Raw genomic sequence first — 25,805 nt, 5'->3', positions numbered from 1 at the left:
GTGATTCCGTGCTCATTGCCAGCTCCTCTCCTTTTCCCCTCTGGGATTGCTGGGAAGAACAACTGCGTTCTTCACAGACAGACGGAGCGGGAACTCCACCAAAGCCCTCTGCTCTGATATTGTCCCAACGTTCTGTCCACACTGGACGCTGGAATTGCCCCACAGCTGCTTCTCTGGAACCTTTGGGCACACTGCTCTCTGCGAACGGTGTAAAAGCACTCAGTAAAGTCCTTCGCGCTGCATAAGAGCGCTTCCCTCCTGGCCTCTGTGCCAGCCAGGACGAGGCGAACAGCATTAGGAGCACGAAGGTTTCCTCTGCCCAGAGACTCGAGCCCATTTTCGACACCACCCAGAGCAACACCCCGAGTGCCTCCTGGCGACCTCCCCGCCTCCTTCGCACACCTCAGGATCCCGCTTCCCCCCCGCAGCCCCGGGGGTCGCGGCGTTGCCTCAGTGGGGCCGCACGGCCGCCGCCCGTCAGGGAGGTGCCGCGCACAGCCCGGGGCGCGGAGCCGCCGCACCCCGCACATGCTCACTGGGGCGCCGCGGGAGTCTGGGCATGTGCAGAGCGGAGCGGGCCGGGCCGTTCGCCGCGCCCGCCGCGCCCCGGGGCTACGAGAGCCGCCCGAACGCTGCCAGGTGTAGCCGCGCGAGGTGAGGCGGCGCGGGGCAGGATGAACAGCTCGGACGAGGAGAAGCAGCTGGAGCTGCTGGCCAGCCTGAAGGACCGAGGTAGGGGCGGGCGGCGCCTCCGGCCGGCTCTGGGCGGACCGGCTCTCCCTCCTTCTCTCGGCCGCCGCGGGCTCGGGCGGTGGGAGCGCGGCCGCGGGGAGGCGTGAGGCGGCGGCGTGAGAGGGCTGTGCGGGGCCGGGGCGCGGCCTGCGGCGTGGGGCAGGCGGCGGGCGGTGCGGCCTGGGCGGCCCCCGGCCCCGCTCGCTTCCAGGCCCCTTTTGGAGAAAAAAACAGCCTCGGAAACGGGCGCCGGCACGTTTTGACTCTGCCCCTTGTCAGTGCCCGTCCCGGCTGCCTCGCCTCTCTGCACCTGCCGGTTTTGTGTGCTGTCAGGGTGGGCATCGAGTGAGTGACGGCGCGGGGCTGGCTGAGGGCGAGGAGCGCGGCACGTGTCTGGGTGCTGCTGCCTCGCGTGTAGCCGGCGGGCTGGGAGCCCTCAGGGGCGGCTGGGTGTCAGTCTGGCCTCCTCTGGTGTCACTCCGTCCTCTCCCTTTTGGAAAAGGAACTCGTCAGGAGTGCCGAGGCATGGAGAAGTGAAAGCGTGGCTGTGATGGGCTTCCTATAAAGGCTGAGTTTCATGAGAAGATCCTTGCTGTTTCAAAATTCTGTGTCCCTGCTCTGCTGTGTGTGGCAGGAGGTGTTAAAGCAGTCCATGAAACATCCTCTGCTCCGCTCCTAATCAGCACATGAAGTTCCCGGTGATGCAGCCCAGGGCTAGCCCTGATATGCCATGGGTTTCTGTGGAGCCTGTGTAGTTCCGGTGTAAATGCATGAAGGGCTCATTGGGTTCCCTGTGTGAATCACTGCTCAGTGCTTTTGTTGGGAAGTTCAGTGCTTCAGCCTTACGGATGCTCAGGTCCTGAAACATTGGCATGTATTGTGTTGTTGGTAAGAAGGGACAAGGAAGAAGGTTGGGTACTCAAAAGGTAGCCCTGCGTCTTCGCTAGTCAGTCTGCTTCCAAACCAAAACTAGTCTAGAAAAGTTTCTGTGTTGCCTGGTTAAACAGATGGCAGTCACTGGGCTTAGTTATCAATCATCTGAGTTGTGAATGTTTTCTGTGAGCATCTCTCCAGAGACCTGAATGCCTCTGGTCTCAGCTTCGTATGCAGCAAACGTATTGCAGGCTATGACTGGACTGGGTCACCTCTGCTGTGCAGCAGGAGCTTCTCTGAAACTAATTTCAGGTGAATGTTTATGGTCACCCACTTTGACGCTTCCTTTTTGCTTGTGCCTGTACACTCAGCATTGTAAATTCATGATTTTTGGTTGTCCCAGCTGGATTCTGGCTTACAAGGATTACAGTTGTAAAATTCACGATGATACGTAACCATGAGTTTTGATAGTGTGGGACCAAAAAATAATGCTAAAAAGCTGTTCCCAATTGATTGCTTCTTTCCAGTGCTGTTGGCTCCTGAAGAGTTGTCTGTACCAAAATGATGGCTGCTAAAATGGCAGTGCTGAGTTGCTAATGAGGCAAGTATGGGAAATCCCAACATCTTGGAATTGCTTTGAGTTTTCTCACTGACTTCAGAAGAACTGAGGTTTCAATATTGATGTCTGAAAGTCTTCTGCTCAGGTAGACTGAGTGTCCTTTAGTGTCTAAAGAAACTTTATGGGACTTGAGGAGTCAGTTCAAAGGAAAGACGCTGTAACTTGAGTGCTGGCTGCCCTAGATCCCTTTAAGCTGTTGAAATAGAAACTAACAGGCAGATCCTGTCCTGTAATGTGCTGTTCTTGATAGATGTTCTCCAAATGTAGGAGTGTTAGTAATTTGTTGTGGGACTGACAAATGTTTTTTAACTGCAAGGCTGGCTGGGAAGCTGATTTTTATGAGAGAAGAATTATCCAGTGGAAAACTAATTGAAAATGCTTACTTTTTGATACTGCATTGTTTTAGATGCAAACCAGCGCGTTATGCAAACATGCTGCAGTTAAGTGGTGTTAACTGGCAGGACTGAAGTGTCTCCAGTAAAGAGCCCAGAGAGGGCTGGAAAGAGGAAGAAAAAACCCCGAGTAATTTTCCTCTTTGCTGCTTCTAGGTATAGGCAAGAATATTACGCTGAAAGTAAATGCAGGTGATGGAATGACCTGCAGTCTCAAGGCTTGAGATTCTGGGTGTATGTACTGTTCAGGAGTCCTGTATTTATTGCATTCAGAGTGGTGTATGGCTTCAGATTATTGTGGTGTTCTGGTCTGTTGTCAGATTTCTGGATTACACGTGTTGATTTGAAGGAGTTCGAACGCATTCTCCTGGTAGTCTGCATTCAGTTTCTTTTTCAGGGTGTGTTTTTTCAGTGTTGAGAAGCAGCCTGGCTGTGATGCCAGGTAGCTGTGCTGGCTGGGGTAGGTGGAGAGGACAGCAGTTGTGTACGTGGCTGATTGCAGAAGCGTCTCGGTGCTGCTTTTACTTCCCTTACCAAGGTCAGCAGATTGCACCTGAGGCAGGTATTTGGTGGCTGCTGTGCGATTGTCAGTGGCAGCTGTGACACTGACTGGTGTCTGGACAAATTCACTCGGCTGTTTGGCACAGCTCTGCGCAGAGACAAGGACACTGAAACTGTCTGTGAGCATGATAAGCTTATCTTTCACCCATGCTGAATTTTCCAGGTCCTGTGGATTAGACCTGGATACTTGACACTGCTTGTTCTTCAGCTTGCTCTGTTGCCAAGTTTAAGGTGAACACTGTGGAGAAACACGATCTCTGCATCAATGATATTTAAGCCTTAGAAGTATTATTTTAATTTTCATTCTCTAAATAGCTTTCTGAAATGGCTTGATTAGATAAAGCAGGTATGCTATGAATATTAGCATTACCTAAATGCTCCTTTTTTTATCTAAAAGTGGTGTTTTCAGCAGGGCACCAAACCACCCTATCAGCTGCTTTGTAACTGGCATGGAAGATTGCCATGTTTGTCTTTGGTTTTATTGGTGCTGCTGAAACTTTGCTCTTAAAGAAGCACCTTCAGCTGTGTCATATCTTTGTTCAGCTGAATACAGCAGTCATCATTCACAACATCTGGAGTTACTCATTATGTAAGTGCTTCACCTGCCACTATCACAGTCAAGCTCCTGGTGACTTGGCTAAATTACTATAGTACCATTAACTGCACATGTACTATACATGATTTTCTTAATCTATTTTAAAGGTCTTATCTATGTTTGTGTTGGCTTTCTTTCTTTCATTCTTTCTTTTTTTTTTTTTTTTTTTTTAATGAACTGTGATGATTTTGAGTCTCTAATCCCAAACATTTATTATTACTTCAAGATCTACTCACTCTCTTTAAAAAAGCATAGTGCCAGAAAGTTTGAATGCATCTCCTTTAGAGTGGACTGCCAGTCTGGCATGAATATCTGAGAGTAGTGCTACGTATGTGTTATTCTGCATTCCCTTCTGTAGGCATCTGCTCTACAGACTTTCTCCCTTGTACCTGCGTTTTTGAGTTTTTGTATGCAGAAGACATCATTTCCTCCGCAGAGCCCATCATGTTTAAATGTTTTCTTCATTTGTTAGAGTTTAACAGTGTTTCCTGCTTCAGCTTTTTGGTGTAATGCTATCTGTTTTTTCGCAAAGTTGTGAAGGCAAATTGATATGAGCTTAATGATTAGGCTTTATCAGGCTGTGGTATGTTTAATTTCCCTTTCTGTTTTCCAGGGAGCTGTGGGACTCCCAGGATGCAGTGCAGGAAACAGCAAAGTGTTTACTAATTGAATCGTACAGTTTGTACATGGCTGAGACTAGCAATGCCATGCCATGTCCTGCTGGAAGAGAGGTTGCCTGAGCTTAGCAGAAGGGATCTTTGCCTGTAAGATTGGGAACAACAGAAAAATCCAGTCCTTCTGGCATGTGTTTTTACTCCTGCGAGCAGTTCACAGGTCTTCTGCACACTTGGCTTGTCAGGAGATTGTTGTACAAACCATCTCCCTACTAGCAACAGATTTGGCCTGACTCTTCATTTTCCAGGTACACAGGGATAAGGAGTGTGGCAGAAGCCAGCCTGATGGAGCTTCTCTTGTGCTCTTGCTGTCAGGGATGATTCTCCCTCACATGGTATCCAAAACATCCAAAGGCCAGGTGTGAATTTGCTTCTACTAACACAGCGACTTCATTGGGATAGCTTTTTGCACTGCAGGCTTTGGCTCTTGCCTGCACCAGTAAATACGTGCCCAGCCTGCAGCCCAGAAGGATAGGTAGTGGAGTGACATGTGCTTTCCTTGTGCACTGCTTATTTTTTTTGATTGAGTAAGTCTGGAATGCTGAAGTGGCATTATGGGCTGATTTGATGTGGAATGGCTCTCCATCTACTTGAAGGCCACTCTGGTTTGCAGTATAAATGCTGAAGTATATGAGTGTAGAATTTTCTTATTTATGGTTTTTAATATGCAGCTTTAGAAGGTTTTTGTGGTTTTTTTTTTTTTTAGTAAAAACTGGGAAATCTGACTGTGTATACATGCAGGTATCTTTTCTGTTGTTCAGTGTAAATTATAATCATTACATACTTGCTACTCTTTTGACCTTGTTTTTACTAAGAAGTGCTTTTTAACATAACACATATATAAATATCTAAATCAACTAATTGAGGTGACACATCTTCTGTTAGTAAATCCAGGTTCCGGATAGTTGGAAAGAAGATCAGTGCTGGCTGGGAGTGTGTTTTGTGTGGGCTGGGAGCTGTAGCCAAGAATATTCTGTTCTTTTTCCTTCACAAAATTTTTGTTTCCTTGGTGTTGAGATCAACTTGGAGTGCTGCACCTCACTCTGCCTGAAGTTAGCCTGCAGCAAAGAAATTTGTATCCTGCTACGTTATTTCCATCACGCTACTGTGTAACTGAAATCAGTGGCAGTATTCCAAGGTATGTGACAGGTATTTAGTAAGATTCTTCAGGGTTCATGGGAGGCGAGTGGATACAGAATAGGAATTTTACTATCCATGTGTGTTACAGTGTTGATTCTTTGAGGAGATGATGTAAAGCTCTAGAATTTCAGTAGCATCTTTTCGTATAGCATCTTTCTGTGTTTGTTTCGCACACCACTAATCTTTATTTGCTGGGTAATGTAAGTATAGCATAATCTGAATGATCCAGTGTGAGACATAAGATTTCAGGTGCTGAGGTGCCATTGTTGGGGATATGCTGTGTGGGAGCCTTTGTAGAATAAGGAGAAGTAGCAGTCCTGGATTCCACAGAGGAGTTAGATGCTGTTGTACCAGGACTTGCCTATGGTTTTCCCTATCAAGGGAAAAGTGATAATGATACTTTTTCTCCCAAAAATGTTTTTAGGGCTAAAAACTCTGTATGAGTTTTACAACATGAAGTGACATCTGGTTGCTGCTGTATTAGTTTTCCTCCTTCAGAGTGGTGAGATCGTTTCCACCTTTATGCAGTGCAGCACTAGAGTGAGCATTAGTTACACTCGTGACTCTTTCAGGGGTAGCCTCAAAACTCTGTTGTACATTAAACTTTGAAAAGGTTCATAGAAAATCTCCTCTATATAGTTAAAAAAAAAACCACACAACCTCTATTGTTAAAAATTACATGATCCACCAACTTTCCATTCACCCTTCATAATTTCTAAGTTGTATTCTTTGTGGAGAATTTAATATACAGCAGAAAATGTGTGGTCATTTTTTAATTATTATTTCACTTTCCTGATAAAAAGAGCAGACTCTTCATTAGCATTTTGTAAATCCATACCTGAAAATCTAAAGCATAAAGAGTGAGATCTGTATGGAAACATGATGATCCAGAAATTGCCTTGCATGAAGATCTCAAAATAAGATAGCAGAACATGGCTACGTATATTCAAGAACAAAGAATTTGTTTTCTTAATTCCAGTGAGGGGGTGGCCATGGTGAAAAGACACAGCAGCGTGAGTTTGGCATGAAGCAGCTGATGGTTTTGTGTTTTCATTCCATGACAAATGTGTTGTGCTCTACCAACAACAGTAGAAGAGGGAATGGCTTCCTCCAACGTGCAGTTCAATTCCCAATCACACGTAGGTGAGCTGTTAGCATGGGTTGCTGGAGGGTTGTCTAAGTTCCTGTCTGCCTGGCTTTGTGAGAACTTGTTCCTGTGTCCCGGCCTGAGGGGCTTATGACTTCAGAACTGTTGGTTCACAGAGCAGATGAGAGCTGCACACACATTTTTCAGTCATTTATAAAGCATTGCATAACAAATGTGAGTTGGCCTTAAAAGTGAGCACATGCTATCAGTTTCCAAGTAGAAGGAAGCAGTATCTGTAGATACAGACTTCCTCCTTTCCTTGCATCTCAGTGTTAGAAGCCTGCCTCTGTTTTCCTGGAAGGAGCACAGAGAAGTGATCAGGAGACATAGCTTTTACATTCCTGTGTAAGAAGTGTGTTTTGTTTCACTTCATGAACTCTTTCTTAGAGCGGCTACACCAGCGTGGTTCCTTTCAGGTTAACCTGGCAGCAGGGTGTTGCCTTGGCCCTGTTCCTGATCTGGGCACACCAGAGCCCTGTGTTAGAGGGACTGACCGAGGAGCTGCAACTGCAGTCCGTCTCCCAGACTCCTTGTACTTTGCACCCATGTCTCTCAAATGAAATGATTTTGGAGAAAATAAAGTAATTTGAGTTTGTTATGTTTGGTATATTTCTGTGTGAGTAACAGCTGTGCTAAAGACAAGCAGAATGGTGATGTCTTGGACTTAGCTTTCAGGAGTGAGTTGAATTTGTTTTATGTCAACAGATTTTGAAACACTGGGGGTAGGGGAGAAGAGAGACATCACAACAGTGCACAGAGTAACTTGATTTCTAAGAGCTTTGTGTTTGAAAAAGTCGGGGTATGTAAAGCTGGAAAGGAGTAGCAGGTTTTCAGGTGGCTCATCTACCAGACTCTACATGGTCATGCCTTCAGATGAAGTTTCTCTTACCATCTTACCCTACAACATCTGTCATCTGAAAGTTATATATTCAAAACCTTTATCCAGTTCTGCTTAAGTTGGTTTCAAATAACACTGGTGTGCTGGTATAACTTCCTCTTGTATGTGAGAACATTTTGAAGAAGTGGGTACTGAAGGGCTGGAATAAGAGGTAGGATAATGTCTCATTTTGTTCGTATAGTATGCATCTTAAAGACTGAACAGAGTTCCCTCCTAGCACACTTAGTTTCTTTACCACTTTGAAGGCGTGTTCACACTTTTTAATAATAATAGTAGAATTTTTTGAAGGGCAATACAGTCCCGCACAAAACACACAAAAAAATATCCCATAAACCAATTGATTGTTTCTGCGCATCATTTACTGGTTTGAAACAAGGGACCGTCAGCATCCAGGGGCAGAGCTGTTCCTTGCTGATCCCTGCAGCCAAGTTCTTGTGTGATGTTGGATAAATCATGCTATCTTCTTACATCTTCCTCGTGGAGTATAGAGGAAAAAAGGGTCTTGTGGGGCTTCTGCTGTGAGAAAATCTTTAAATAAATAAAGAAGGTGCTCAGCTCTTCTGGAGGTACATATGCGTATCAATGCGTAACACTATTGCGTTAACCATGCTTTCTGCCATTAATCTGTAACCTGAGCCAGTGTGGGTTTAAGCTAGTGTCTACAAGCCAGTACATTCACCTTGTAATTTTTGAACTCAGTCGATAAGATTGTTTAACTTTCCATTGATCAAAAATTGATTGTTTTGAGAGCTACTGTCCTTTTCAGATGCTTTCCAATTACTTCAGTTCTAAAAGGATGTCCACTTCATCCATAGGCTATTAATAAAATTTATGACCCATGTTATTCAAAATCTATGTAGATAGCCAGAAGAGCTTTGAAGTGAATAAGTAGAAAGCTAATCTGAGTAAAAGAGGTGCTGCAGTGCTAACCTTTTCTTTTTTTCTTTATTTTTCTTTTTTAGCTATTGGCGAATATGAAGAGCTTAGAGCAGAAAACAAGAAAACGAAAGAGGAGGTTTGTATTGAAGGATAATTTCCTTAGAACTAAAATGTTAAATATCAGAATACTTTACTGGATATGAGAGGTTATTCTCTGCTTTTGTGAGCTCAGCTGATTATTTAAAATGGCATCACTAATCAGTACTTCTTGTACCTATAAGTGTTAAGGAGCAAGTGAAATAACTCCCAGCGGCTATTCTAGCTTTCTTAGACCAGAAAAATTGGTATAAATATACGAATATATATATTTAAGTGACTACTTCTATAGCTGGTTTACATTGTCAGCGTAGGTCAACTCAAGTGTTTAAATTACTCTTAGGAAAACTTGTTTTCCTTGGATCTAATCGTTGTTATATCACGGCTTGATCTGTGTGCTGAAACTTAACAAATAGGAAATAGAACAACTTCTGCCCTAACTCAGTCCTTCTAAAAATTCAGAATGTGGGAGTACAATTTCTGAAGGTATTCAGTTCTCTCTCTCCACAAAATTCCTTTGAATAGGAGATGTCTCACCTCAGCATTCAGAGTGCAGCTTAAAACAGATTTGCAGTATATTGCATATCCTTTTGTGAAATACGTGCACCTGTGTCAGTTGAAAAGAGACTCTGAATTATGAACTGAACATCATTCATTGCTGTGGGCTCTATTTTTTAATGTTCTGAAATTTGCTGATACAAACATAAGAGCCACTTTCCAGGTTGGTTATTGTAACTATGATAATCTGTCTTCCTAGTAGTGAAATTCAGCACGTTTGGCAAGGTATCTCTCCTTACCCTGGACTCCTGTTCATACAACACACTTGTTTTCTGTGAGGAAACCCAACAAGAAGAGAGAACTTGGAGAGGGGCTTGGTGACAGCGTTGTGTTGTCTAAATCATTGTCAATGTGCAAAAGGTTTTTAGCAGGTCTCTGCCAAAAGAAACTGTGATCAGTGAAAACCTCGTATCAGTTCTAGATAGTGGGGAAGGCAGTGAGGGCACTGTCACTCTGTATGATTAACAGAAAATTCCCCTTTCTCCAGTACTAGGGAACATTATTAGCTGCCAGAGCATGAAGGTTTAGTTCTGCTTTCTGTGAAGTCATTTTTAGAATGTCAGTCTGGTTGTTATAAATGTTGCAATTCAAGGCTGTAATGGGGAGACCTTGTCCTTAACTACTTTCTTATTAAAAAAAACCTCAGAACTTTTTTTCATATTGTGTTTCAGCAATGATTCTGTATATATCCACTGAGCTCAGCATATTCTGTTTCACTCCCTCCTTCCCATTGATGCTATCTCTTCTGTACTTGTTCCTGCATTACCATTTGCTGTCCTACACCAGAGCCCCACATATCCCAGGAAATCTGTCCTCAATATTCACTATTGAGAAAGCTGTGGCAATTAACTTCTAGTGCATGGGAGGAGGAGTCCATCTAGCACAGTACACAGTCTCTGGCAAAGGCCAGCAGCAGGGAGGGAGGGGTGTAAGATCATACGTAATACCTCCCCAGAGTATTCCTCTAGTCTGCAGACTGTCTGTAACCCATATCTTGAGCTGTGTGTTTTCTGTGTGTTCTGCCCTCAACAACTTTGTCTTTATTGCATGTGTCCAGGCTCTCCTTGAGCTGCTGTTGGTGAATTGGCTTCCGTCACATGCAAGGAGTTCTGCAATGGGACTTTTCCATGCCTGGAAAACGAGTGCTCCAGCTTTGCCCTGAAACCTTGTCCTGCTACCTTGGGAGTTTCTTCAGCAAAGTTTTTTTTATGTCAGGGAAAAGACAGGGATTATTGTGCAGGAGGGTTTCTTTGAACTGCATTGTTATTAAGAATTTTTTTTTCCAAAGGCAATTTAAATGAAAAAAAAAAATCTTTCCAAAATCAAGATGAAATGAGATGTTCTGAGGTTACTGCTACATCCTGCTTTTCTTTCTTTCTTGTTCCTCTTTTCCACAAGATGTCTTATTACTGCATATGTGTAGTCACTCTTGTGTGCTTCTTCTGAAACCTGCTATGATGTTTTTCAAAATACTTGCATAACAGTTGAGAATCCTCCAGCACTGAGCATGTTCTTAACTGATTTGCCCAGCTGTAAGATGGGAGATGCAAGAACCTCCATCCTACAGACTGGTTAGCTTATGTATGCAGTTCTGCTTAATTGTTTAAGTGCTTGGACTCAAATGGTTAAGTGTGAGGCCATAAGTGCATTTCTTGTAACACAAAAAGAATCTATTGTTAAGGAGTTCATGGCTGTGTTTACTTGCAGCACTAATACTGGAAGAAACTATTGTAGGGCTGTGTAATCCTGCAAGTTTATTAGTGTCTCTGTAACGGTATGTCTAGGTTATGCTTTGCAGGATCAAACGTGATGTTGGAGGAATTATGACAGGCTGTCAGTGTCTTTGGCTCTTGGAAGCTGCAAGTGAACTCTGTTCCAATTTCTGCCACTGTCTGTCAGGGTGTAAGCTTCCTCTGTATCCATGATGGACACTACAATTGCATCCGAGATGAGGGAAAAATTTTAGAGACTTGCAGATGATTTGTGGGAAGTTCTATATAAAGTTAGTCTTTATGTCTGTGTTTTTGATGCACTCAGTGTAATATTTTTTTTCTCAGTCACCAGTACACATGTATGACTGAAACATGAGCTGTCTCAGTTTAACTAATGGAAAAATGATCCTGCTTAATATTATCCTACTGGAACTGAGTACATTGCAGACATGTAACTCAGAATCAAATGTAATTTTAAGTTTTGAAAATAGGTGCTCTTTATCCTGTATTTTTTTCTTTTTAAGATTAGAAAGTCAATTGTCTTTTATGTATGCTACCTCGTTTAAAAAACCACTGCTTAACAGAATGCTACTGACCTTGGCAATTCAGGAGTAAAACGCCAGATCTTTGGTCCAACGTGTTTCTTCTTTACTCCCTCGTTTAATTGAAGTAACCAACTAAACACGTGTGTGAGTTCACAAAAAATAAAAGGTAACTAACATTCAGTTACACACAAATATAGTTAATATGCAGTTCTGACGTATTCATAGTCAGATCATGAATAAATATTTGACTACTTGCTAATCAGCCAGAAATGACTCCGAACACTGGTTTTGACAGTGTTTTGTCATTCTGCCAGTAGGGGAAAAAAAAGAGCAAGACAGCTTTCCAAAACAGTAGGTGTAATACTGTATCTCTGATACATCATTCATGGTGTTTGTTCTGTTAAAGCACGTGCACAGAGTAGATTATATGTTTTGTCACCAAATGGGATCAGAGAAGGGATTCTGCCTTGATGACATGCTCATTCTTTCTAGGAGCATAGCAAATGTCATAGGATACTTTTGCATGCTGCGCCAAACTAATAATTTTAGAACAAGCATTAAATCTGCATAAATTGTACAATCTGTGTAAAAGGGACAGAATGTATCTTGTGTTGCTTAGCAATGGCTTAATTGACTATATGGCTACTATGTGAACTTCTTGCATTTTAATATCTGGGCTGAACAATCTCCGTCTTGTTTTTTGCCCTTTGAAGGCCTTTTACTGAAAGCCGTAGGAGCTTATGCAAAAAGTAGTTGGCAAAATAAATGACAGTTAGATGAAAATCAGAGAAGAAATCCACCAGTTGCCTCTCTGAAACTAATGGCCAAAGATCATGGGGTGAGCGGTGTGAGTGTGCAAACCACTGCCTTCCAGGTGGTTACATGCATTGACTGCATAACATTGCCTGGTTGTATCAAGTTCCCATGCTGGCATGGCACCCTCTTGGTACTGTGCTCGTCCCCATTGCAGGCCAAGTTAATTTACTGTCATTCACATCACTGAATATGCAGTGTTTGATGTGAGCACCAGTGTTTGCCATGTAGGTGACTTGCTTCTAAGCAGTCAGCATATTAGTCAGTTCTCTGCATTAGAATGGAAAGGATCGTCTCTGATTGTTTGCCTCAAAAGCAAAAATCTCGTATTGAGCTGCATTGGCAAAGGTCCTAAAATTGCTGCTTTAAAGGTGAAGAATCAAGGAATTAAAGAAATGAATTTTGGAAACTGAGCTGTTACTTCTTTCTAAATGTACGAATGGAGTGACTTATTGCCAGGAATTTAACATTGACTCCAGTTCAGGACTGAAATGTCTATTGCCTATTAGCACTGGCTTATATTGGGATAACGATACTATAAATACTAGACTAAAACATAGTAAATAAAATGGTATAAATGGTTATTTTGCTGGAACTCTTAATAGAATAAACTTTAAAACAGGAGAAATGGCTGACAAGTCAGGAGTAATCTACTTTTATTCCATTTGAGGATATTCTTGAGTTTGGAGCTGTTGGTTACTTCTGACAAGGGAATAAATGCTTGAAAACTGCTCTTCTCTTCAACAGTTCATGCACTGGAATGTGAGAAGTGAGCAATGTATTTTACAGCAGTAGAACACTGCTTCTCTATTAACATTAAGGATGAGTATCTTGCTTGTTAATTAACAGCTCTGCTGTATATGCATCCTGCTGCCTTTTTGAAATGAAGTGGCTCTGAATTTTGATGACTTCTGTACATTTTGTCAGAGCAGCTAATATATCTACATTTGGTATTTTTCACCGTTTCCTATCAGTGTTTCTTGTCACAAATCTTAATCATTTTGTGTGAATAGCTTGCAGACCTTTCAGGTTATAAACAGTACAAGGAGTTAAAGGTACTCTCAAAGTTCTCTTATTTTTAGCCAATTTGAAGATAAACTAATTTTTGTTTTTGCAGGGCTGTGCAATGGCTCTGCTTGCGCAGGTCTGATTGCAAGACAAAAGGCAAACTGCTTTCCATTGATCATTTCAGCAAGGGCAACAATCTGCCACTCTCCTTTTCTTCCTGCTCTTTTATTCTGAAGCGCAGCAGCCACCAAAGGAAAATATTCAGAAAGCTGTAACTGTGAGCAGGAATTACTCTGCAGAGGCCCAAACCTGCAGATCCTGATTGTGCAAAGAAACGTGTAGCTATCAGGAGAACCGTCTAGTTTGCTGTAGTCCGAGTGGAGCTCTCTGCAAATAGCACTCAAGGTGAAGTGGAATGGGTCATTTAACTTCCCCTTTCACTGTACAGGGAAAGCTGTTACGCTTTGCGTGTTACTGGGGGATTTCAAAAGGAGTTTTTTCTACTGTGATAGAGGATGCAATATGCTCACTACATCAAGGTTTCCATCAGCAGGAAAGCATCTTGCTGACTTCCACGGGCAACAGATTAGATCCTTAAAATGCTAATTTTTGTGTATATATTTTTTTAAAACTAAGCATTAAAAAGCACTTTCTCACTTCGTGTGCAGTGGGCTGTAAGCCTGCAGAGCGCAGAAAAGTCCGTGGGTGAACTATGCCAGTATAGTACAGTGTCTCTGTTGTAAAATGTGAAGAGGCAGCAGCAGCTCACGCTGCTCCTCCTTTGCAGCGCAGCTGTGCTCTGCGGGAACAATCAGAACTACTTCCTTTCTGTGTCTTACTGCCTTCAGTTCTTAGACTGTGCTACTGCTGATAAGGTAAGACAAAATTCTGCTGAGGAAGCTAAGAGGGAGGGCAGCAAGCCGGCAGGATTCTCGCACGCATTCCCCTTTCCACCTTTCCTATGCAAGATGCCCCTAACTTCTTTGACACCCCACAGTGGCAGTTGAAACAGCGTGTCCTTGTCTGGTACTGCTTGGGCAGCATGGCTTGCTCCTTCTGCGGCTCTTCCCTGTTTCACAGACCCTTATCCCTGCTCAACGACTGTCCTTCATCTCATCACCCCAAGGCAACAAGAGGAGAGATTGCTCAAGTGCAGCTCCTGCAGGCAGCCGTCAGTAGTAGCTTCCAATGCTAGCACTGAGACTGCTCCCATGGTGCCACTGATGACAGCCTTTCCTTATCCAAGAGCAGGTCCTTCTTTGGGCTTCATCCAAAGTCCCTAGGGGCTGAGAGAAGGGCTCTCTTGAATTTGGCTTCCTTTGAATTGAGCTCTCCCCCTTGTTACTTAACAGCAGGCTCCTTTCCCGGCTAACTCAAAGTGGGTCCTCATGTGGAAAAACTGAAAATCGAGCAAAATCGTTTCAGCTTTCTTCTTTTCCCAGTTCTGTTCCAGTGATTGGAATCCTTGTAACTGCAGGAGGAGTTGCACTGTAAGGAACTCAGTCACATAGATCTTTTCCAGAAGTTGATTTGTGATCTTGAATACACACAGCTGCGTGTGAGGAAGAATGTTGGTACACCATGAGTATGAGATGCGTTATGTGCCAGTCATACTTCCCCCCGGGTCATGTGTTTTTCAGTGTGGTTAATCACTGACTGTGCCTCTTGTGAAGTTTACTCATTTCTGTGGTTTCTTTCATTTGCTTATAAAAGAGGTTTTATTAGAAAAGTCTATTGAATGTCTGTTTTGTTCTTTGTCTTTGATGAAATCTTTCCATCGTAAGATCAATGATTGCAACCCTTTGTAGTATTAGTGTTAACCTGAAAATTAATGAAAGTGAGATGGTATGAAAATGAGTATCCTTCCCTTTTCAAGATTGAATCCTTTTCACAGTGTTATGAAACTCAATTGAATGTCCCTGGTTATTGACTGTGGGTAATTTTATTGCATGTGATATGAATAGAAATGGATGTATCTTCTAAATCTGTTTGTGTTAAAGAAACTAGACTTAAAGCATATTCATGACATATAAAGTATTATCTTTTCTGTCATGTGGTACCTGGGTGATTTTGTTTATCTTATTTGTTATTTGTGTTTTGTTTTGGGTAACATAGATTTTCTAAGACATTTTGAGTAGCACTGAGGTGGAGCCAAAAATCAAACACAACTTGCCATTCTGTAAAGAAATGCTCTGGATGACGACTTTTAAATTAAAGCTCCCATCAATCTACTATGACTGAAAGTAAAAAGATACTATGCTTTGATAGGCTTCTGTACATTATTGCTCCAGTAGGTGATCTTTGTTTATTTTTGCATGTTGTGACTGACTGCTAATTAAGTAACTGGGATCAGTGTTTCATTTCAGTTTTTCTTTTCTTAGTGTGACAAAATCAAGCAAGAACGAGATGAGGCTGTCAAAAAACTGGAGGAGTTTCAGAAGAGTAAGTTGATGTGTTAGTGGAAATTTCTTTGATGTAAAGGAGTTATGAATATAGTTCTGCATTCTATAAAGTGATGTTCATTATGCTGAGATTGAGGTCCACTGTCTGTTTCTCCTTCAAAGCCTTATTTTAAGGAGCTAATCGTTAAGACTTCAGTCATCTCCAGACAAACTGTCACAGAGTTTACAGCTTCTGACACAGATAGCTATTTTTAAGGTACAAAGTGGTGAAAATAGTGGTACAGCTGTGGCTCTGTCTCACCAGGACTTTACAAGTGACTTTGAGAGTAACGCATGCTTGGAGTGAGTGGGATTTATCCTACTGTTGAAGCTACTGCTATTAATAATATTTTTATCCTGAAGACAAAAAATTGCTTTAAGCACAGACACACCATCAGAGGTTTTTAGGATGATCTGATGTCTCTTGATAACTTTCAGAGCAAATTCTTCCTTGCCTAGGCTGCGAGAATGTCGATATTCAGTTCTGCACTTCTGTGGTAACGGTTCTATTGAAACGGTACGGTGTCTGGAAGCAACAAAGCACATCTAATGGGAGTGGAAGTATCCTGGTGGACTAGTTCCTTAGAAGAGACAATTACAATAGGATTGTGGTCTGTTGTGTCTGGTTTGTGTCAGTACGGTGAACTGCACGATGAAGCATTAGAAACGTGGATGAAGTTAATGCAGGATAAGGAAATCACATGGTCCGTACTTTTGTGTGACTGTGTTAATAGAGGAGTTTGCTTGCTTCTGTTTTATAATTATTCACATGATACATTTGTGGAAAATAGTGTAAGATCAACAGGACTCATGTACTGCCGTAAATGATCGTAGATAACTATTCTGAGAGGCAAGAATGTTCTCTAAGAAGTCTATTTCCTCGGGGAAAAATTGTAGCCCGTTTTGTTTTTGTTACGATACAAGGAATACCGGAGTGTGGCAGAAAATGCCAAGTAGTTAAGACATAAAATTTGAAGTAATATTTGATGTTGTAAAATTTTATAGGTTTCTTTTATCTTCCTTTCACGTTTTTAAAGGACATACCTTGTAAACACAGTGATAAAATGCCAGAAATATTAGGATTTTAAGGCAATAATAGAGCCCATTATTTAAACGACAATATAAAAGGCAATTATATTGATGAAGAGCTACATCGGCTTTGTGTCTGTGAATAAACTTGGCCTGTACTCAGCTTCTATTTGTTCTCCTGGCATAAACACATATTGTGTGTGATTCCAGTTTAATGGGGCCCCGTTTGTATGCCAAGCAGCTGCATTTTAGGCCCTATTGCGTGATTTCATAGCTCTCTGAAAATTGGTTCTATTGAGCACAAGAGATAGAAGGTGGTGGTGGGGGGGAAAGCTTCAACACACAATCATTTCTTTTCAATTGGAGCCAGCAAGGTTGATGACAACATGACCATTGTGTTATAATGATAAGACCACTAAGGATCTGTACCTCTCATCAAGGCTTTCACACAACAGCAGATACAATTTAATTCACTGCTCTGTCAGCAGTGCTGATACCATTATGCCGTCTGTCTCCACAGTTATAATCACTGTCCTCCGAGAAATGCAGTTGAAATGATCTTGAGCAGTCAAAGAAACTCTCAATTAAGGCTGCCACTTCCAATGTGTCAGATTGTGTCTTATGCACTTGGTACAATTTTCACTTCCAATCCTGTTTATTTACAATGTCTACCAGTAATTACGCTTAACATGTCATTTAGTGAGGGTGCCCCTGCCAAGGAGATTGTTGGGTGCTGTAGTACCATTGAGTGGGAGTTTCTCGCAGTCAATGCCATCAGCGGCTTTTAGTCCCTGATGGGATGCAGTAGTAATGTTGATAATGCAAGTATCGTGCTCATCAAGTCATAATTAGATGCCACTCAAATGTGCCACTTGTAATAACAGTGTTGATTCATGTTTTCTCGGTGACTGCAACTACTAATTAGTTAAGTGGTTTTTGGTTGGCCTGCATTTGCTGCGGATTATTATTACCCCTGAAAAAAACTGTCAAGGTTAGAGATGTTTCAGGCCACTTAGTGCTGCTTTATGAATTTTAATATTGACATAATAAGAACTTTGGAAAGACTTAGGAAATAATATATTTTTGTATTTAATTTGGAAAGATTTTTTTCCCCTGAGTTAATCATAATTGCAGGTTAATTAAGTTTAAATGAACCAAGAGTAATCTCTAGTTCTATCATGTGAGCCCAATCCTTGTTTCCTAACTTGAGCTAGCTTGACTTGGGGGCACTGGATTTCTGTCTATGAAATGGGAGCAGCTCTGGATCTCCATGGGCCCCTCATCCTGAGTAGAGCATTTCATTGCTTCAAATTTCTAGAGCTAAGAGGAATAAAAGCTGAACAGAGATGGGTGCATATTACCTGAAGCTTTCCCTCATCCAAATTAAATGTAGCCTCTGGTAATAGCATGCTTAAAGCACATAACTTCTCTAAAACCAGAAAAAAAAAAAAAAAGGAAATAAAAGACAACCAAAGAAAGATGTGGTGATCCTGCTATTACAAGATGTTATTAATACAATGTGTGGACCAAGATTTCCCAGTTCCCCCCTACTCTTTTTTTCCTGCTTTGGAGGGCAGTTAACAGCCAGTGCTTCAGAGGACTGAACTGCAGTCTTCAACTCAGATATCTGTGGGATGCCATTAAAACTGCTTATGTTTTGTAGAACTTGTTAATTGTATGCAGCTACTGATTTGGCAGCACACTCCAATGTATTGCTGGCTTCCTATGCTATTAACTATAACATTAGTTAATATTGACTAAGTATCAATAAAGGTGCTTAAGTGAAACTTGTCAGCAGTCTATGTTTCATATCATGAAGCCTTGTTCTGTAGTCATTAAGATGGTCTCTGGGTGTCAAAGGGGACTTAAGTGTCTCTCTTCAGGTTTCAAACGAAGGTCTCAGAAGAGGGCAGAAAAGCAAACTTTCTGTTTGCTGTTACTGTTATTCTATTACTGTAGTACTTTTTGAAACCTGAGGACTGGAAGGTGGAATTAATCTCTTTGTAACACCTGGGTTAATCTTGTAATTTAAAAATATGGAGGTTCTCATCTTCTAAAATCTGCATCTGTGCCAAATTTTCATAGAATCATAGAATGGCTTGGGTTGGAAGGGACCTCAAGGGATCGTTGAGCTCCAATCCCCCTGCTGCAGGCAGTGCCACCAACCTTCATACCTAATGTTAAACCAGGCTGCCCAGGGCCCCATCCTACCTGGCCTTGAATACCTCCAGTGGAGGGGCATGCACAGTCTCTCTGGGCAAATTATTCAATTTTCATTTGAAATAATTTCAATTTTCAGGGGAATTATGATGGCAGTATTGAGGGACAATCCTTAAGATATCACTCTGATTCCTTGAGTGTTAATGAAGTAAAGCTGGTGAATAACGATGATCAGGGAGGCTTCTGCTGGTCTTCTGCTTCCTTAAGTTCACTCCGGATTCTTCAGTTCCCTGTCTGGTGCTGCAGACATGGCTCGAGGGAGTTGCTTAAAGCAGTGATTCTGATATTCAGTGTTCAAAGCAGTTCCTATCCATGCAGGTTATCTAATCATGTACTTCCCAGTTTTTTAAATTTTTATATAGAAATTAAAAAGATGTAATACTTCTGATCATGGGATGCATGTGTCAAATGCAGGAAAACAGTGACTAATTTTTAAATTCTCCCCATAGTTTCTCACATGGTTATTGAGGAAGTAAACTGTATTCAGAATCATCTTGAAATTGAGAAGACATGCCGTGAAAGTGCAGAGGCTTTGGCTTCTAAGGTGAGAATTACAGTGTTTCTGTTTCATCTGATTTCTTTTTTTTTTAACTTGCTATTGTGTGCATATCCCATGTATGTTTTTGCATAATCTTGTGGATCTGTGAGATGGTTTTGAAGTAGCAACAGCTAACGGTGTATGTGAGATGCAAAACACAGTTCCTGACTGTGGGTAAAAAGAATACCCATTTGAATTTTTTTGCTGTTCTGGAAGAGTAAGTCACGGACCAACTTGTTGATATCTACATTTTATATGCATTTAGGTTAAATGGAAAACAAGTTTTAGAGCTGTCCTGTGTGAGATATAAAACAGTAATGAGCATTTCAGTGTCTAAATCAAATGGAAAAAGTCAACCACTGCATTACATTTCAGGTGATTGTTTGTGAAAGCAAAGCGAGGGCAGGGGAAAGGTGACCTCCGCTGCTCTGTTGATTGCGTCTAGTCTGATGAATTTAGCAAGTGTGTAATTTTCTATATTCCATCTCATCAGAAGTGCATTATTATTAAAGAATGTTTTTATCTCTCTGTTGTATATTTTTGGTTGTATAAAATGCATCTGAGCCACTTCATCAGAAAATGGATTACAGCAATTTTGAACCAAATTTCATTAGTAATGCTGGCTGCTTTTTTTCCCCCCTTCCTCTCCTCCCCATCCCCTGCCCGAAGTACATCTTTAGATATGGTAAAAATCACACCAGCAAGAAATCACTTTAATTTAGATGCATTAGCAATGTACTTTCTGGACGTATTTACTTAATTGTTTCCATAATGACACTATATTAGAATTCATAAGATAGGCAATCAGCATATACATAAGAAAATGAATGTATTTATGTAACTTTTCTTCTTCTCTGCGCTCTTTCTGTAATGAGCCTACAGGGGCAGTTCTGACACTAGTTTTGTCCCCTGGGACTGCTTTGCCAAAGCGGATTTGGTGCTTTAAGCTGACTGAACCGTGTAAGGTTCCATACACCCTTCCCACTTTCTCAGTTTTGTTTTTTGGGAGTGAGATGAAGTTCTGGGGTAAATTTCCTTAGGGGGCTAAGGAAAGGGTTGGATCAAAAGCGATTGCTCAAGCAGGAGGTCAGGGTAAGCTGAACTGTTGAGCATATGTTTTATTTCAGTGCAGAAGTTGGACTTCTGAAGTGTAGGTTGACTGGAATGTGTTGTGTGTCATTAGTGGAAAATTGAGTGTTATTCTTAGAGTTGAATCCAGGGAGTGCTTGGCCAGTGGGCAGACGCCATAACACACACCTGACTGCTCCTGAGATTAGCAACCGAGAGCTGCTAGCAGGGGGCGTTTATGTGTAGAACAGTGAAAGAAACTTTGAAAGTGAACTTCTGCAGTAATCCCTGTTGTTCAGTTTTTCCTGGCACCTTGGTCAAGATGGGGATACGTTATAAACCAGGTATGTGCTTAAGCATCCAGCCCAGAGTGGTTTCTGTCTTGAGGTCTGATACATAAAGAGTTGGTATGTGATATGGCTTTCATTTCACATATGTTGACTCCTCAGAATATTGTGGTAATTCTGTCCTCACTGGGAGTATAGTAATTGTTTGTTATTTGTAGTTTACAAGTTAAGTAAGAGGTTTTCTTTGACCAGTTGATAGAAGTGGCAAAACAAGACAAGGTTTCATGAACACAGCCCCTTTCTTCAGGTCATTCAGCTGGGGCTGCTGTTGGTACTGGCACATGCTTGACGGTCTGGGGCTCAAGCAGTTATCACAGAGACAGCTTAGCTTTATGAAAGCTTAAGAGTAGATTTGATTTGAACATATGCAGGTTGTTTATTAGTCAGAAGTACCAGAAAGGAATGTCTTCCCTGATAGGAAAAGGGCATGGATGAAGTATCATGTTGAATTCAAGCCTGCTTACAGAAGAAGGAGGGGAAGCTTTCCATCTTCAGACCATTTTAATACTGAATGGAACATTTAAAGTAATGTCACTTTGTCTTGCTCTTTGTTCCTTTCAGTATGGGGGGAAAAAAGTTAGTTTTTTTTTTGTTGCACAACAGCTTAAAGAAAGAGTAACCAGCTTCTTACTGTTTGCACTCTTGAACTTTCAGCTGAACAAAGAAAATAAGACCTTGAAACGAATTAGTATGCTTTATATGGCAAAGCTGGGCCCAGAAATTATCACTGAAGAGATTAACATTGATGAGGATGATCCATCCACGGATACGGAAGCTAACTCTGGATCATGCAATTCTGTGCATTGTCAACAGCAAATAAAAGGTAAGCATTGTTGCTGGGCCTACAACACCATAGCAAAAGTGGTCTAGAGGGTGGCTGCGTTGGCCTGGGACTAGGTACCTGTCTGGCTCCAAATTATGCTTCTGAGAGTGGTCCACAAAGGATTTCTGGGGAAGACTGTAAGGACACGGTAGGCCTGTAGTGATACTGCATAACAGATGTGATAAATATATGTCCTGCAAAGTATACTGCAATGCAGTAGGAAAAAGGGATCTACACAGCCAAGAGAGTTCAATGTTGCTGAGTTGGTAAAAGAAACATTTTCTTATATCCTTAACAAAGCAAAAGTTAAGCAGAAGGACAAGGTCACCTTGGTATTCAACTGCACTGTAACTATTTCAGAGCTTGTGAAACAAGACCCTCCGATGATGTTTCCATTGTGTACCTTTGTATACACAAACTTTGTTTATATTCCAGAGTTACTGCCAAATAAGCAACTTAAAAAGGGACTGCTGTACTGGGAAAAGCTGTGAAGTTTGGGAAGCTCGTTGCTTTGAGAAATCAGTGTTAATACAAGAAATCTCTGGTTTCTTTTTGACAGGCTATTTGTATTTTGATATACAGAATCTGCCATTCTTTCTAGTCTAACTCTGTGGCAAAGTCCTTGTAATTCTGTGTGTTGTTATATCACAGTATCCAGAAAAGGAGGGTGCCCATATTCTGCACTTTGAGACAGAGACTTATACAGTTGTTCACTTTAAAAGAGCAAAAAAGCAAAAACTCTTCTTGGTTGCTTTTGTTCTGATAATAAGTTACAATAGCGAATGCTGTGTAAGTACAACTGTCTTCAACTTTCAGCCTGACCTTGTTAATTGTTGTCTGTCTGAATATGTTAGCCTCAGTGAAGGGGTACAACATATTGCTGAAAAGAATAGTGTTTTTAAAAGTTTTTTTCTTTTTTAATCAACAAAAAAACCTCCTAAGAAAGAGAAGAGTAGAATGACATCCTATAATAAAAAGTATTCCATCCTACAGATGCAAGAAAGGAGGCAGAGAACAATGTGATCTACACTGTGCAACCCATCTGAATCACAAATAAGATTCTGGAGTTCCTCCTGCCTTAAATTGGAGAAAGATGTCAAAGATACTATTAGAGAGGGCAAAGATTCTGGCTGCACATCAGAGGATGGTTTGGGAGGGTAGCTTGGCCAAATGTGAGATTTCCAAGAAAGTCTTCACTGTATTTGTTTTCTGCCTTGCTGAAGAATTCACTAAATAACAGAATGTAAAATATATAGAACTCTTGGCTTCTCCTCCTTTCTCTGTCCTTATTATTAAATGTTAATGACCTTGCTTTTACAAGTGCTGAGTACTTTGAAAGCACTGATGTCCCATTTGCTGTAGGAGAAGATACTCTGGAAAGTGGGTGTGTGTATGGGGTAGAAGAGTGATCTAACAGCATGTACCGACAAGGAATATCAGGGCGCTGTCCCCAGGCTAAGCCAAACTGGTTGCCATTAGTACTGAGGAAGAAGTCTAGTTACATCTTGGATTACCTGCAGAGTGAAAGATTGCATACAATGAGGGTTGCTTTCAAATGTCCCCTTAATGTTCTGTGGTGCTGCCCAAATTGATATCTGCTCTGCTGTTTATGTCTATGCTTTCAAGCAGTACTACATTGTGTTGGGGTTTCTGGAAGTCTTTCAGCTTTCTCAGCAAAGTACTGGATGTTTCTTTCAATGATTCACTCCCACTACTTTTCTAGAAGTTGTACCGATAAGGTGGCACAGTTTGAGGTTTGATGAATTTATTGAAAGGATAAAGTTTTGATCCTAACACATAAACATAGAGAAAGGCAGCTCATCCATTAGGGAGAGATGACAGCAAAGCCAGAGCTCCAAATGGAAATGGAGGGTGATCTCAGAGCAGTTCCTGAAATTCATTTATAGGTTTTGCATTGCTTTTTTCATTGTAGCTGTTCTTTTCAGATGTAACAAGAACTGAAAACTCGACTGTGCTAGTAAAGCAGCTTAGTATGTACCTTGTTTGGGAAAATAAACATTTATTTTATGCATTTATAAAGATTTAGGTGTATGGATATGCCTCCTTCTCTATATATAGAGGTTGATAGATGTGCTATAAGACCTGAATTAATCCAGTTAACGTATATTTCAGTGGCAGATTTTTTTCCCATTAATTTCACTGAAAAGTATACAGAAAAAAGGAAGACTTGGTTCAAGAACCTTCTGGAAAAAACAAGTCATATTCTTTATTTCAGAATGCGTGTGCCATTAATTGAGAGGAAAATAAATTTCTTGAATTGGGAGGGGAGGGTGGGGGCAATCAACATTTTGAAGATTGGAAACAAACAAAAAAATGACATCCAGTATGTTGTCGTCACCTGCAATTGATTAGCAACGGTTTTCTTAACTGGTGGCTGGTATTCAGTGAGCAGCAGTGTCATGAAATACTGGAAGCAGGTGGGAAATGAGAGCACTTACTGAAAGCTAATATATATCAATAAATTTGTGTTTTTGTGGTGTTTTTATGTTAACCTAAACCTTGACATATTATGTATGCAAACCGATCTCCTGTTAGGATGTGATTATAATCAAATGGTTTATTCCATTGTGAATTTAATTTATTTCATATTTTCATAATTAAGGAACAAAAATTCTGAGGGGAAAATTACAAGCATTAACTCTTCCATCAGTAAAGGTTATATTCTGACTCTGTTCACATAATGTTACAAAGACTAAAAATTGGCAGCTGTTCAGGACAATTTCTTCAGTGCAAATCTCCCAAGTATTAACTGCCTGTTGTTTTGTTTATTTCCCTTGTGACAAGAACTCACGATTCAAAAAGAACTGAAGTGCATTAATTTGTTTCAAAGGATGCCTATTAAAATTTGCTTTCTGCTACCTGAATACCAGAGTCTCTGTGATGTGACAGTCTCCCGAGTAGGACTGAGGATGCTTTGCAGTGACAGAGTTGGTCCCATTATAGCACAAAATGAATCATTCAGAATGCAAATAAAGGCAGCAGCACTGAACAAGGCAGGGTGCCACAATGGGGTAAAGCTGGAATTGGAGCCCAGTTAGATATCTACTACTTGACACTTCTACAAAGTTCCTAAATTATTGTGGATGTGCCTTGAATGCTTCCGATGCTTTGTTCAGAGTCATTTTGTGTTTGTCTCCTTGCACTGATATGATGTTTCTTTTGTTGTTTTCTTCCAAGAATAAAATAAAAATGTATTTTTCATTTTCTTTCTCAAACTGTAGAGCTGCGAGATCAAATCATATCTGTTCATGAGGAAAAGAAGACCTTAGCCATTGAACTGGAAAACCTGAGGTGCAAACTTGTAGAAGTAATTGAAGAAGTATGTATTGTACCATGGAAAGCGAGACCACGTTAGTGTGTAGTCAGTACTTTTTGTATCTAATTTTGCTAAAAATGCTCAGTTGTGAAGTTAATTGAATACTGTCAAGTCGAAAGTTCTGCCAGCCTTGCCCATATGATGGTACGTTTGGAGTGCACGTCTAGAAGGGACTTTCTACGTCAGAGTCCAGTCTTGCTGCTATTACTGGCAGATGACACTTCATTATGTGTTCCAGTGCGTGTCTTTTCACTCTTATCTCCCCTGCTTGACATCCCCTCACCTATCAGCCTGCTGTTCTTTTCTTTTTTTTCCCTTCTTAAACCTGTGCATGTGCAATAAGTACTTCTGAAGAATTTCTGTTTTAATCACTGCTGCTACTTCATTGAACATGTCCTTGAGTTTAGCCATTGGCAGTGCCCTGTCGTGGTAATTAGACCAGCAAATTGGCTTTCTGAGCCAGCAGAATTTTATTCCTGTTTGAAAACTGGATAAGCCATGTACTGATGCAAATCAAGACTTAGTGGTTCTTCCTGTCTGTGCAACACTTGAATTCAGAAGGACACAGCTGACAGCTCTTGGACAATGAACAGAGCTCAGGGGGAAAGGAAAAAAAAAGAAAAAAAAAAAAGCTAAACACCAGAAGCTTTTCTATATTAAAAAGCAAGCAGTCCAGGGCAAGCTAGTAACTTTTTAACCAGGTGCTGTGGTGCCTCATCCAGGAAGGCTGAAAAGATGTTGTAGCTGGGGATTGTACATG

The 25,805-nt window shown here is 41.3% G+C and overlaps 1 protein-coding gene across 4 annotated transcripts in view; it reads left to right on the top strand.

The window, feature by feature from the left end:
• The first annotated feature begins 555 nt into the window (after positions 1-555).
• Positions 556-25,805, top strand: part of SHTN1 (shootin 1) — a 55,873-nt gene continuing 30,623 nt past the window's right edge. Inside the window, exons 1-6 of one of the 4 annotated variants that reach the window (XM_421781.8) lie at positions 556-732; positions 8,594-8,646; positions 15,624-15,684; positions 19,382-19,476; positions 21,540-21,708; positions 24,951-25,048. In XM_421781.8, the coding sequence (XP_421781.4) occupies positions 675-732; positions 8,594-8,646; positions 15,624-15,684; positions 19,382-19,476; positions 21,540-21,708; positions 24,951-25,048 (534 nt within the window). In that variant the 5' untranslated portion in view covers positions 556-674. Of the gene's footprint in view, positions 733-869; positions 5,585-8,593; positions 8,647-14,018; positions 14,118-14,684; positions 14,733-15,623; positions 15,685-19,381; positions 19,477-21,539; positions 21,709-24,950; positions 25,049-25,805 lie in introns of those variants that run through there. The other 3 variants (XM_046943275.1, XM_046943276.1, XM_025151748.3) reach the window with 3 other exon arrangements.

Source organism: Gallus gallus, chromosome 6 (genome assembly GCF_016699485.2).
Source record: "Gallus gallus isolate bGalGal1 chromosome 6, bGalGal1.mat.broiler.GRCg7b, whole genome shotgun sequence".
Classification (NCBI taxonomy): domain Eukaryota; kingdom Metazoa; phylum Chordata; class Aves; order Galliformes; family Phasianidae; genus Gallus; species Gallus gallus.
Note: the sequence above shows the minus strand (reverse complement) of the source record. Positions and strands in the feature narration are given on the sequence as shown.